This window comes from Xiphias gladius, chromosome 16 (genome assembly GCF_016859285.1).
Source record: "Xiphias gladius isolate SHS-SW01 ecotype Sanya breed wild chromosome 16, ASM1685928v1, whole genome shotgun sequence".
Classification (NCBI taxonomy): Eukaryota; Metazoa; Chordata; class Actinopteri; order Istiophoriformes; family Xiphiidae; genus Xiphias; species Xiphias gladius.
In genome coordinates this window covers 26,172,974-26,187,836 of record NC_053415.1, presented here as the reverse complement: position 1 = coordinate 26,187,836, position 14,863 = coordinate 26,172,974, and the positions used below count along the sequence as shown (strand labels likewise).

The 14,863-nt window shown below is 47.5% G+C and overlaps 1 protein-coding gene across 6 annotated transcripts in view; it reads left to right on the top strand.

The window, feature by feature from the left end:
• dgkh (diacylglycerol kinase, eta) overlaps positions 1–14,863 on the top strand; it is a 60,119-nt gene that overhangs the window by 9,387 nt on the left and 35,869 nt on the right. For all 6 annotated transcript variants that reach the window (XM_040149336.1, XM_040149339.1, XM_040149337.1 and 3 more), the window contains exons 3-4: positions 5,626–5,736; positions 10,758–10,838. In XM_040149336.1, the coding sequence (XP_040005270.1) occupies positions 5,626–5,736; positions 10,758–10,838 (192 nt within the window). The remainder of the gene's footprint in view (positions 1–5,625; positions 5,737–10,757; positions 10,839–14,863) is intronic.

Below are 14,863 nucleotides of genomic sequence, written 5' to 3'. Positions count from 1 at the left end.
AGGACACAGCGCCCTAGAGCTTAAGGTAAGAAAGAGAGGCTATACTGTGAATATGAAGGACTCAAGGAGACTGAAGAGTGAGGTGTGTGACTGACGTGTTTGTCTGGGTATCGTCAAAGGCAGGACCAAGGTACTCTCTTCATTTACTCTTCCAGGGAACTCCTGCTCTGCTCTTATCCACCAACCACAGCTGCTGGACTCATTTGAACTGCCTGTGCCTTTGTCCATTGTACAAGCGTGTGTGTGTGTGTGTGTGTGTGTATGTGTGTGTGTGTGTGTGTGTGTGCGTGTTGTGTGTTTTCGTGCTGTTTAGAATATGTGCGTCTCACCCTGTCAGTGGCCAGGCAGAGTTGTGGGCGTAAGGTACACGGTGCTCAGGTTACTCACTTCTCTCTGGCGCAGGACTCGCTCCCTGTCTCGCAATTTAGCAGAAGAGAGGAGCAGTGCACAGAGGCAAGCACAGGGACTATTTATAGATCACTTCTGGCCTACTTGGCAACAGGAAGGAGATGAAGACAAGGAAAGGAACTATGGAGGCCAAGGAGGGACAAAATAGAAAATAGAACATCCAACTGGAGCAAAGTCACTTCTGCTGCTCTGACTGGGCAGGAAAAAAAAAAGAAAAATTGAAGTTCCACTTTTTCGGCTTTGGTAGCTCAGAGTCTGAAAGTTTCTCTTCAGACACAGCACCAAGACAAAAAGTCTGGCAAATAACTGCTTGACTGCCTCAAGAGGCAGTAGTTTTCCTTAGGGCTGCGATTAATGATTGTTTTAGTTATCGATTAATCTGCCAATTATTTCTTGATACATCGATTAATTGTTTCATCTATAAAACATCAGAAAACACTGAGATGTGCTCAATGTCTTATCCTAGAGCACGTGTTCTCCTAAATGATTACACAATTCTTAAAATAGTTGCCAATTAATTTTCTTCCATTACTAATCAATTACTAATCAATTAATCAACTAATCATTGCAGCTCTTGTTGTCATTCATAACTAGGTTTTGAGGAATATCCGTCAATTTGCTCATGTTGACGTGAAACACACTCATTGCAACAAAACAACCACCGTACACTGTAGGTGGTAACAGTTTGTTTTCCTGAAGATATGACATACACTCTCTGAGCACTTTATTAGGAACACCACACTAATACTGGTTAGTTCCTCCCTTTGCTCTCAAAACAGCCTCAGGTCTTCATGGCCTGGATTCCACAAGATCTTGGAAACATTCCTTTGAGATTCAGGTCCATGTTGACCTGATTGCATCACATCATTTCTGAAGATTTGTCAGCTGCACATTCATGCTGCCAATCTCCCGTTCTACCCCATCCCAAAGTTGTTCTACTGGATTCAGGTCTGGTGACTGGGGAGGCCACCGGAGTTCACTGAACTCATCGTCATGTTCATGAAACCAGCTTCAGACGACTTTTGCTTTGTGAGATGGAGCATTATCCTGCTGGAAGTAGCCATTAGAAGATGGTAAACTGTGGCCATAAAGGGAAGCATATGGTCAGCAACAACACTCAGATGGTCTGTGGCATTCAAACGATGGTTGATTGGTATTAAGGGGCCAAAAGTGTGTCAAGAAAACAACCCCACATCATTACACCACCACCACCAGCCTGGACTGAGGACACAAGGCAGGTTGGGTCCATGGATTTATTCTGTCGACACCAAATTCTGACCCTACCATCTGCTGCCTCAGCAGAAATCCAGATTCATCAGACCAGGTTTCTGTTCTTGGCTGACAGGAGTGGAACCTGACGTGGTCTTCTGCTGTTGTAGCCCGTCCAGCTCAAGGTTTGAACTATTGTGGATTCTGAGCTGCTTTTCTGTTCACCACAGTTGTAAAGAGCAGTTATCTTAGTCACCGCAGCCTTTCTGTCATCTCCAACCAGTCTGGGCATGCTCCTCTGACCTCTCTCATCCGCAAGGCGTTTCCATTTGCAGAACTTCTGCTCAGTGGATGTTTTTAGTTTTTCTCACCATTCTGAGTAAACTCTAGAGACTGTTGTGTGTGGAAATCCCAGGAGATCACTAGTTTCAGAAACACTCAAACCAGCCCTTCTGGCACCAACAATCCTGCCACGGTCAAAGTCACTGAGATCACATTTTTTCCTCGTTCTGATTTTAACTGGAGCTCCTGACCTGTGTTAGCATGATTTTGCACCACTGCCACATGACTGGCTGATTGGATAACTGCATGAATAAGGAGGTGTACAGGTCTTCCTAATAAAGCGCTCAGTGAGTGTATATTAAGGCTATTTGGTAGCATCAATACAAGTACAGCTCATGCTGCTGTTTAATGACTCGATTCCTCATCTTAGAGTAGGCAGCACAGTTACACACTTGGTGTTTGTCTCAATCAGTCTTGAGATGTTCATTAAGATTCTCAGTCTTCCCCACCCCTGGTTGGATTAGCTGCCCAAAGCAGCTGACCGTACAAGCTACAATACGTGTATACGCTCACGTGAGTGTGCACGTTCACATGTCAATGGTGGTATCGCAAAGAAAGTGTTTCTTCAAAATAGCAGTTCTGTTGAAATGAAAAACTGCTGAGGGGGATCCCTGAACGCACTTCTTAACCTCCAGAAACCCACCGGGTCTAAATGAGGAGATGACTTCATCCACCATGCCTGTGTTTCCCTCCCATTTTGATTGTAGTTGCAGGCAAGCAGCTAAGGCCTTATAGGGTAGTCAGCATTGAGGTATTTCACCTTAATCCATCACAGGAATGTGGCCTTCGGGCCGTACCTACAGAAAGGGAGGCAGGGGATTAACGTAGGTAGACAGCTGTCTCAGAACATTCACAGTGTGTCTTCTTCCTGTTGTGTTTTTTCCAAGCAGTCATCATCTCTCTCAAAACTGACAACGTCAGAGAATTTTATGGTGAATACTTTTGTTGTTCCTGGGCTAAGTTGGCATTATAATGCCTTAAAATAGTGAATCTAATCTAGTCCTCGTAGTTTTTTAGAGGGGCCCACTTGGATTCTATCAAGGACCCTCTGTCGTCTCCACTTCCTTTCACTTTTTCACGTCAAAGTCAATTTATACTCTAGGAGTACTAGTCAGACGATGAGCACAATTACAGCGCAACATACATATGATATCACTTGAGCAAGTCCTGGATTGAAACTGAAGGCTATAAATGAATGCCACAAAAACAGAACGCAAGCCTTACAAACTAGGGGCATGGAGTTTGAAAAATGTGGTCTCTTTACTAGGCAGGAAGGATCTAATGAAAGATGTTATCGAGTTGCATCACGGGAAGTGTGGGATCCAGTTTTTTTCGGAGTGCAACCTATACTGGGGACTAAGAGTCAGGAAATATTGGCCTCTGCTGCTCTGATTTTGACTCTTTCTTTTAAATCTGTCTCTCACAAGTCCCAGACTTTATGAAAGTGCTCCTCCTAAGGATCACTTCATCTAGATTACGGAAAAAAAAAACCCCACATTTTCTCTCACCTCTAGTGGTATTTAGCCGTGCAGGTACTGTAGATTAAGTTTCATTCAGCAAAGGTTTTGAGATATCTGCTTTGGAGATGTAAACCTGCCGCAATACAACTGATGTGACTGTGACTTCGATTTTGTTGCTCTCAGCTTTGAACAGCGAGAAAAGAAAATGGATCAGTATCTCTCTCCGAGAACAATGTCAGGACTCAGGATTACCCAGAGATCTCACTGTGAACATTTCTAATTGGAACTACTTTTTTCAAATAGTCACTATCTAAACTAGGGCTATGTCTAGCAATTTTTTTCATAATGGGTCAGTCTGTAGATTATTTTCTCAGTTAATAGTTTTGTCTAGAAAATGTCAGAAAATAACAAGAAAAGCCCATTAACATTTAGCAGAGGTGACATCTTCAGGCCCCCTGATTTGTCCAAATAACAGGCCGAAACCCCAAGATATTCAGAAAAGCAGCAAATCCTCGCATTTGTTGTTACCGTGGAATTTTCGTGAATGGAGCTTTTCAGTGTTTTGGGTACCGCAGTGTAATTCCAATTCTCAATTGGATTTGAGTGGAGGCTGAAATCACAGAGAGAAAAATATCTCAAAACTTGGATAAATAAACTCAACTCCACAGTATTGAGGTGCTTAGACACCACTAGACACCACTACTGGAAAACATGTCTCTGTAATTCTGGTGAACTGACCCTGTAAGACTCACTCATTAAGCGAAGCGGTGACAGTAACACTTAAGTCCCGACAAACCCATCTCTTTTCACGATTTGTAGTAATCCATGTGATCTCACTTCATGGGTCTGTACACGCTTGCTTCATCCAGTGTGACATGCCAGTGTGTTTGTACATAGTGTGTCTCCACAATGAGCCTGTATTCTACTGCCGTGTGTTTTCTGTGTTTAAGTTGACACAGCTGGTGGGCAGGATGTCAGCTTCAGGCCTCTGTGTCTGTTTGTAATTCTCCCCTTGGAGAGCAGCCTTCCTTTGCTATAAATAGCCTCTGCTTGTGTGTGTGTGTGTGTGTGTGTGTGTGTGTGCCCCACCTCTCCTCTGTGTGCCCAGAGAGAATGATGTTCCCCCGCACAGCATTTCCATCTGTGTGTGTATTTTATCTTTTCCATGTCCACTGTTCCATGTCTCGTTGTATTTGCTCTGCATGTCCAGCGTGTGTTTGTGTGTGCGTTAATGTGAACGAGATGACGGTGGTCGTTATGATGATGAGTGTGTGTGTGCACTGTGTCCCACGTGGAGAGACGGGCTGATTTGATGTGACACACACACACACACCGGTTGAATAGGAGACAGGAAGCCTTTATGTCTTTGTCCATCTTCCCATCATTCTTTAAGCTTATTAAAGAAAAAATTCCAATCCATTTTCACTCTCCCATCTGTTTCATCTTAGTCTTATCAGCCTTGCCTCTCACTCTGTGGTATACTGCAGTTTTCCTTCCCTCACCGTCATCCTGTCTTGCTTTCAAAATCACAATAAAATGTTCCTGGTGTGTGGAACATCCGTCATCAAGTGAGAATATTATGATGTGAGTTTCTTTTAAGTTTGTCAAACTTGCATACGGGAAGACATATTTGTGTTCAGTCCTCTGGGTTCAGCAGATGTCCAGAGCAGCAGAAACAGCCAATGGGATACCATCCTTGCCCTTTTTCCCTCTTTCTCTTTTCTTTCTTTCTCTCCTTCTACGTCCGTCTGTTTTTTCTCTCTGGCCCAGGGGAAAGGGTGTGAGTGATGTGTGTTTACAGCTCTTCAGAGAAATGAGGGTTGGTGCGCGTGTGCGTGTGTGTGTGTGTGTGTGTGAGTGTGTGTGAGTGTGTGTGTGTGTGTGTGTGTGTAATGGGCTTCTTTCCTTCTCCACTTTTTGGCCTATTCCCTGTCTCCCATGCATAAAATTGGTGCTCAAATTCACACACATACACACACGCACATGAGCAGTACACACTTTTTATCTTGACAGTTTCCTGTAGATAAATACAAGAGGGTGTTCTGCATCTGAGAGCGGGATGCAGTGTGCGTGTCTGTGTGTGTGTGTGTGTGTGTGTGTGTGAGAGAGAGATTGAAGCTTTGTGTTATTTTCTGATGGAACCTTTCACTGATATAAGGCCCCATAAAACTGTTATTTATTTTCATTGTGTCTTTTCTCCGTCCAGACGAGTATAAAGGAGGGACTGTTGTTGAAACAGACCAGCTCGTTCCAGAGGTGGAAAAAGCGCTACTTCAAACTGAGAGGCCGAACTCTCTACTACGCCAAAGATGCCAAGGTAGGCGTGCCCAGTGCATCCACACGCAGCACACATACGCAAGTAGCCACAGGTAGGCAGGTTAAATAAGTCTGTAAATTGACTTAGTTTAGAAGGAAAAACTCGAGCTGCCAAACTGCTATCAGCGTTGATCTTTAATTTCTGTTCTCTAATCCCACAAATGACTTGCTTTAGTGTCTGGAGACAAAGCTTAAAAGGGGATCAGAGACAAGCAGTCCGTTTTAGAGGGATAATTTAGATTGATACCACTCTGTCGTCTGGACGGTAAAATGTAGCCCGAGCCTGCAGCCGGTTAGTTTAGTTTAGCATAAAGACCGGAACAGGGGGGAAACAGCTGGCCTGGTTCTGTCCAGAGGTGAGAAAATGCACCTACCAGCACCTCTAAAGCTCACTAGCTAACAAGATATTTCTTGCGTGTTTAATCCATACAAAAATCAAAGTAGAAAGCGACAATTTTCTGTTATGTCCCCCCGGGTCCAGTCTTCGTACTAAGCTAAGCTAACCAGCTGCAGCTGGCTGCGGCTCCATATTTATCCATCTTCTGCACAGTAGCTCACTTTTACAGCCTGATACTGTTTTACACTTATACTGATCATTTCCTGATCAAATGTCATTAAATCCTTTATTTCCCTCCCTTAATCACATTAAGTGATTTGAATCATCGTAACTTTGTAATTTTTTCTGTTTTTCTTTGAGTACATTTTTGCTCTTAACTTTTGAACTCTCTTTCCTCTTTGCCTCTAACCTAACATCACTGGTGTGGAAAACGTGTGTGTGCGTGCGTGTGTGTGTGTGTGTGTGCGCCTGTGTGAATGCACGTGCACTAGTCCGGCAGTGCTTTGGCACACTGGCAGGAGCGGGCGCTGCGTAGAGTGTCCAGGAGTCGCGTGTGCTGGCGAGTTCTGTCCGTGTGCTGGACGGGCGCACGGCGCCCCCCCCCACCTCTGGGTGCCAGCGGATCTGAGGAGGGCCTAGTGAGAATTCGGGTCAGCACAGCACTGCCAGGGGCCGTGGGCCAGACCGCCACAACAGCTCAGCCCCTCTCTTACTTACCTACTCACCTGTACACGATAGTGCTGCATTCATGCCGTGTGGCGCTGCTGGGTCAAGACAGATTTGGTTTTCTGGACGTGTGAAAATATGTTGACTTCATTCAGGGTTGATAGAAAGTGTCCTTCAGACAGTGGGGGAGCCACTTTGTGCACGAACCGACACAAAGTTAAGCTCTTTCAAGAAAACCCATGCTCCCTACTGACAACTCAGTGGAGGGGGTTGCAAGTCTAGAACTTTTTTATTAGCGTACGACGTGGATGCACCGTATATAATATGGATATAACCCCAGGTTGGGCAGCAAAGCACATGTGTACCGACGGGAAGGCCACGCCGGGATCGGTATATCTCTTTTAAACTTATCCTCGCTGGCCTTTATTTCTTTACACTGTGTGTTTCCTGTCCTTCCCCGCAGCGCAAAGCCGCTTGATGGCCATGCTGGGAGAGTGAATGAAGTAACATAAATACTTTGTTTTCTTGGTTGCGTGTTATGGTAAGGATTAGTCATTTATAACTGAAACGCTGCAAGTGAGCGAGCTCTTTCTGTCCTGGCCAAACAGTGATGTAAGCCTGTATAGATAAGTGCCCATTCCCTCCATGTCCATCCACTCTGGTGTCTCCAAAGTGGCCTGGCTGGCTGTGCTGTCCTGTGCTTAAGAAGCCTGACCTCCTCATCGATCCATCGGGGAGGCTACATCTCAGCACTTCAGTGTGACCTAGAAGCTACTCCCCTCTCCTCTCCTTCCTGATCGTGCAGAAAGATCCGGGGCAATTTGTGGAGGCTGCTCCTTAACGGTTTAAACAGGCAGTAAAAAAAACAAAACAAAACAGGAAAAACAACATGAAATAAACACATGGGTTTGGGTGCAACGGAGGATAGGAGGTAGGATCGGAGGCTTGTTGAGGTCATTGAGATGCAGCCGCTGAGCTAAGCTATGGATCTATGGGTAACAGAGGGTCTGGACGCTTGCCTTTGTCCACCATTCACTGTCAGCTTTCATTACAGCTTCCCCCAAGACAGTAGAGCGTGTGTACCCACGCGTATACCAGTGTGTGCGTGTTCGGCTGGTGGTGTGAGAGTGAGAGAGAGGGAAAAGGACTGTGTCAAAAGAACGGGAAGTAATCACACACATGCAGCACACACACGTGATGCAATGGTATAGAAGCCAAGAGCGCTGTAACGGGGGTGGGGGGGGGGGGCAGCGTTTGTGTTGGCATGCCATTTATACGTAAGCCCTCTTGGCCGACAGTCCACACGCACACTGACACACACTTGCAGGCATATGTGGAAGTGCTGGGACACATGCTTCCGCTGCGTTCGCACACACACTCACACACACACACGCTCACAGAGTAAGCGTTTGGCTGGTGTCCCTCTCCAGCCAGGCCTGGGGAGAGCGTCGTTAACTGGGCATTCCCTCTAACAGCTCCAGCAGCTCACTCCCCCTCTCTCTCTCTCACACACACACACACACACACACACACACACACGCACGCACGCACAGTCAGAGGGCATTCCTTTGACGGCATCGGTTTTTGGCCTGTGGCTCTTTAAGAGCTCAGCTGCGCGCCCTACGCATCACAGCTCTGTTAGGATATCATGTTCCTGTTTGTAGACTCTGGCTCTCCTCGCTGCCTGTCTGCTGGCTATATCGGATAGAGTTGGCTCCGGCCCCTCAGCCGCACAGAAATTCAATAAAACATATTAACGTTCACTGTCATGTTGTTCACACTGTTCTCATTTAAGTACAGAGTCAAAAGAAGGAAAACACGAGAGGGGCAGACTTACTGCGGCGTAGTTTTACGGGGAAGTGTATTTCCTGGCAAATGGAACAAACTGAGTTATCTTTAAGAGGGCCAGACAAATTGGACTCATTGTTCTTGACCAGCATGTTTCTGAGCCATCAGTTTTTCTCCACATTTTATTAACCCCTTCAGGCCCATCCACTGTAACAGACATCAAATATGAACTGATTTAAGCCAATGAAGATGTTTTTTGTTTTTTTTATTCTGTCCTCTACCCAGTAGCTAAATATGTAATATTTTTAGGATATTCATATTTAAAGCTAATTTGAAATATTCATATGAAGAATGCAGCTTCGTACTGAAATTTAATGGACATCAGGGCCTGTATTTATCAAACTGAAAAAGTCGAACTAAAAGTAAAAATGTTGGGCAGAGGTGAAAGATATAAGTGAAAATCCTTCCCTTTTACTAGAACTATTTATCAAACCTCTTTTGAAAAATGCTCTTAAATGCCGAAGAGCTCCAGAGGTCTGGTAACGAGTAGACGCTCAGTGACTGCAGCAGAGAAACAGGGCCTCTGTTTTGGGTCTGAGAACAATAGTAATACTGACAATAAGAATGATAACAAACAAAGTAGTTTCAGTCTATTATTTGCATTTGAACATTCGGTAGGATGTTACACCTTTTTTTCTCTTTTTTTGCATTTACCAGGCTGCAAATAAAAGACAAGAATAAATCTGACGATGATTTTATTGACAATCACTGTCCAACCATCGTCACTGTCTGCACTTGTCAGTGTGGTTCTAAAAAACTCTCCTTATTATAATGTTTTCTCTGACGTACCTCGTCTACCAAAGATTTCACACAAATAAAATGAGCTTCAAAAAACGAAAACTGTCTATGTTCTTGCAGAATAACACAATGATAATCCCTGAAGAAACTGTGAGGATGAGGCAGATGTGGGGTCAGTGCCTTACAGAATGACAATGCTTCTTACGAGGGGAGTTTTCTTCCTCATCCCCGTCATGAAAATAACCCACCAAATGGCTGCACCAAGCTGTAGAGTTGCTCAGACGTAACATAATGCCCTCGATGACACGTGTGGGTCAGAACCTCAGCGAGACCGGAGAGGAAGGCACATCTGCTGTTTCCCCTGCGTTTTACTAAAAGCCCTGCTGTTCCACAAGCTTCCATTTACATCGTCTCATTTTGGGCAAATTACAAGATCAAACTCACCGAGTGCTATTTTTCAGGCCTGAGACCATGGACGCGTTATGAAACAATCGGACGTCTCCTACATTAGAGCAAGACCCCCAGACTGAGAGACACAAACACCTGCTTGTTTTGGTCATCTTGCGTTTGTAGTCATTCTGTGTCTCTCTGTAGTTTTTTGTAACTGTTGTTGTTTTGTGTGTCTTTGTATCTGTGTTGTGTTTGTAGTCATTTTGCATTTCTTTGTGGTTGTTTCGTGTCTCTTTGTCATCGTGCCATGTTTCTTTGTGATCATTTTGCACCTCTTTGTAGCTGTTTTGTTCACGTAGTTGTTTTCCATCCCTTTTGTTACGAACTTGTAGTTTCTTTTTGTCTCTTTGTGGCGATTGTGTGTCTCTCTGAGGTTGTTCTACGTCTCTTCTCTGCCGTTTTTTCATCCTTTTTTGGCCTTTTTTGGCCGTTTAGCAACACTTTGTAGTCATTTAGCATCCCTTTGTAGTCGCCTATCTGACCTTCCAACAAGTAAAGTTAACAGCCCGTGCAAGCAGAGGCCCTGGGACCTTGAGCCCTTGGGTCTATGCCCGGTAGGCCCATTCAGTCATCCATCCATGCTTGAGAAGTATTTGGAGGTCTTGCATTATCTGAAGCTTGTAGCTCCTCTTTTACCAGACCAGAAATAGATCTAACTGCAGAACACAGGTGTGTGTGTTATGTTTTCAAAATTGAAAATATAATTTTTACTATCAGACAGCAAGTGCGCCTTCGTGTCTCTCGGGACTCTTGCAGTAGCTTCCATTTTTACACTGAGAAGTTTCACCCGTTCATTTTAGGTCTGCTTTGCTGTGGCCGTAACAAGACATTTCTCTCACAGCCAATCACCGTTCTCCTCATGCCCTAGTACACAAGTAAGAGTAAGCTAGGTCGTTGAACAATGTTTCCCAGAGGCTAATTCTGTCGTTCTCCTCTGGTTCCCTCTATCGCTCCGTTCTCCTGTCGGGACGTCTTTTCTGCAGTCCCTCATCTTTGACGAGGTGGACCTTTCGGATGCCAGCGTTGCAGAGTCCAGCACAAAGAATGTCAACAACAGCTTCACGGTGAGTGCATCCTGCAGCCTCCACACCCGCCCACACGCGCAGACACGCACAAACACGAGGGGGTTACCGGGGGGGATCACAGGCGGCGGCGCGCGCCAACATTGAGGCTGAGTGCGTCAGTGGCGAGTGTAGAACCGCGCTGACCTTGGGCCTGTAATCTAGATCCCGCTGTCGTTCTAGCGAAATGTTATGATTCTGGGTTTCTTTGCTTAATCACTGTTTCTTTTGGATGAATATCATGGGGTCATTTTTGCACCAGTAAAAACGGCGTTAGGCCCGCGACTAATGACTATTTTCATTATCTGTTAACGTAATTATTTTCTCAATTATATTCTCGTTTAATCTCGTTTAATCTACAACATGTAAAAAAGAGTAAGAAATAAAAACCCAATCATATTGAGTTGCCGTTGCACAAGAAAAAAGCAGTAAATCCTCACAAATTAAATAAGAAGCTGTGACCGATGAAGGTTTGTTGATCGATTAATCGATTCATTGTTTCGGTCAGAGAAACAATGAATGCAGGAAAGAGACGTCCAAAGCCTTGTTCAGACGCTGGTCACTGATTTACAGAAGCTACAATCAGTTTTTTAGTAATAACCAACGTATCAAATGACAACGTGAAAGCGGTGTGGCGCTGAGAAGAAGTGTTGCTCGTAGCGACGAAGCTACAGAGAAGCATCGGGCTGAACCTGCAGCTCCCCCCGGCTTTACAGAGCTTTATGGCGACCTTCAGCTCGTCGTTTATCCCTTTACTGGCTCACCGGCTCACCCTCGGCCGCCCTTCGCAGCGTCGGTCTCGGCCGCGGCAGGCAGATGTTTTCAGAGAAACAGCCGTAAAGAAGCAACTGTCCACTGCCCCTGCGCCGCAGCAAAACAGCAGACAGACCCAGTCGGAGAGCAGCTGCTGAGCGCGGTGGAGCATTTAGCGGCTAAAGAGCCAGATATTTCCCCCAGGAGTGGGAAACACAGCTAATAGAGAGGGAGTATTGGGCTTACATTTGCCATGTGGCCTGAAACATGGCTCCAAGTGAATGGTAGTGTTGTTTCCCAGCCACTAGATGTGTTAATAAGCGACGGTTTGTTAAACTTGTGTTCGCTACTTGTTTCTGCTCACCCCGAGTTTTCCAAAAAAAATCTGTTACTACAGGTTTTAAATCTGACCCGGAGCGAATGTCTGTAATTTTTCTCTCCCACGCAAGTCATAATTACAGCCCCAATTACCCGCCGTTTTTCGGCGAACTCTCCAGTCCTCCTGTGACTTGGGTCCGGTCCGGTCTGATTTTTTTGAAATGCACGGAGCCGGATCGACCGTTACGGGGTTCCATCAGCTCAGTGCAACCGAAGACGCGGAAGGGCATTCTGTGAGATCCCTCAATAACATCAGTCAGTGACTTCATCGGCATCAGGAAGGAGGCACTCTGCTACTTTGCCAACTGTCCTCGTTGATAGTTCAACCACGGCGAAAGTAATAATACTAATCCTGCCGGCGGGCAAAGGTCACGTGGTTGTTCCCTTCGTCTATTGCTGAAGTAGCACCTGTGTTTTTGGCTTGGACGCCGTCTGGTTTGGCTTTGTCTGAGTGTCTCTCCCCTTTTGCTGGCCCTCGGTCAGGGTCGGGGAGACGGCTCAGTCGGTTCAGTATTTTGGAGCCCGTATGCCCTGGGAACTCGAACCCTGAGTGACAGAGTCCCGCTCCCAGCACCAAAAACCAAAGGCCCCGGGGATGGAGCGAGGTGACGGGACCGCGTTTTACCAAATGTCCCCCTCGTCCCATTGGGTCCCATTAACGCAGGTACCCCTTGCATTTGAATGAACACTGGACTGCTCTCAGTCACAGTGGACAGCACTGGCAGCTGGAGATGCATGAGGATTTTAAGAAAACAGGATCTGCCCTTGGAGGACACTGATTCACCCGCCGCATGGCACACCTGAAAATGTCAGTCCCGGTTGTATTTAGATGGGGTTTTAATACGTCTTCCCAGCATTGCTCCTCACGTATGCGTCGCACGCTGCTCGTCGTGCCACATCTACCGGGAGAAAACCGGGCGACGTCGCTGGGACTGGACGCTCGTTCGGGGGGGGGGGGGGAGTGAGCTGCCGGAGGGGGGGACGCGGAGGGAGACGCGCACGAGTGTTACGGGTAACGAGGATGCGAACAGACAGTGAGAGACCTACTAGTGGCCCGTCCTTTCTATAAATGCCTCTCCTCTCCCCGAGTGCTGCTATAATAAGAAGCGAGGAGGCGGGCAGGAGGACGGTGCCCGGCGGAGAGCACGCGGCTATTTTTAGCAGCCCCTGGAAACGCGTCGCTGAGTGGCGGGGACGGCTGAACGCCCGCCATATTCATAAATAAGACTACGGGTGCCTGCTGCCTGTGTGTGTGTGTGTGTGTGTGTGTGTGTGTGTGTGTGTGTGCGGCACGTGTGACCGGTAGTGGCTCTGTGTGTCTGTGCCCTGACGAGCGTCAGCATCCCGGTAAGACGGTGAGAAGATGCGATGTTGAAGGGGGAAGGGAGGATGGAGACAGAGAGACAGAGGAAAGGGAGGCGAGGACAAAAGTACCAGCGAGAATTCTTTGTACAGGCGGAGGTGGACGAAGGGCTGAACAGGAATAGAGCGCGTTAAACCGGTGGTTGGTGCGGCACGGCTGCAGGGCAGTTTAAGATGGCGATGGGGAAAGACACGGCGAGGTAGCACAGCAGAGGAAATCCTGGAGTGATGTCACGCCATCGCGGACTGCACTCGCACACGTGCTCCCCGGGGGGGGGGGGGCGCTGGGGATGGGGGGGTGGGAGAGGGGTAGAGCGCGACAGAGGCACAAGTCAGCGCTGAGACGAGGGGGAGCAGAGATGGATGCAGAGGGAGAGAGGGAGAGTGGAGAGGAAATGGTGACGGGACCGGAGGGGAAGGAGCAGTGAGACCATTAAAGCGAAGGTAACGTGACGTGCTGAACGGCAGTTCACCTGGAGCGGCTACACACACACACACACACACAAACACACACACACACACACACACACACACACACACACACACACACACACACACACGCAAATCTCTGTAATGCGCATCGAACCGGACACAGTCACGCACAGCAACAGGGGGACACCGGGCTTCAAAGGACAGGTTGCGTGGTCACGACTGAGAGAGAGAGAGAGAGGGAGAGAGAGAGAGAGAGAGACACCGCTGCAGAGGAGGCGTTGCAGGGCTGAGCTCCGACTGTGCAGAGTAATTACCAGCCTCTGTCTGCGTGTCTGTCCGTCCGGCCTCCTGTCGTCATCTGTCTGTCTGTCTGTGTGACACGTCCGGCACCTACAGCGCAGGTTGGATGGCTCGGGCGAGCGACTGGCTCGTGCCCGGGCTAAGGCGCCCCGCGGTTCATGCTCCCTCCCGGTCCGGAGCTCCGCAGACGTCTGCGCGTTTTAGCGGAGCGGGGGACCGGGGGCCCCCCTGGAGACCTGCCGGCAACGTAAGGAATCGATTCACGCTCGTTGTTCAGGGGAATCGTTTCGCTCCTTTTCTCTGCTGCATAGAAATTCATAGAAATTCCTCGTTTCAGCATTTTTCCCTCCAAAATAGGTTAATGAAATTATTAATTAATGGCGTTGGATGTAAATGGTAAATAACCTTTTTGGTGTGTTAATAACTCAAACACGCATAAATCAGATCCGTGCATTGAGACGTATATGCGACCGGCCGGTCCGGCGCTCGCTGGCGTCTCTGTGGTCGCCAGAGCCGTCGGTTGACTTGTGCGTCGAAGAGGGGGCCTGTGTGAATATCGGATGAGGCGGTGTCGCTGTAGCCGTGGAGGGAGCACCTTCGAGTCCACGTGAGGAGGGAGGGGGGGGCTCAGCCCAACCCCAACCCTGAACTCATTACAGACTCTGCGGGGACGCACCGCCTCCCTCACTGACTAGATCGGCTCCCTTATTACCATCCAGCCTGAATCTGGGGGAAATTCAGCTCGGCTCGGGATTGTGCAACCCGGCATCGGCGGTGTGTTGTGCAGTTGACAGTGAGTGTCC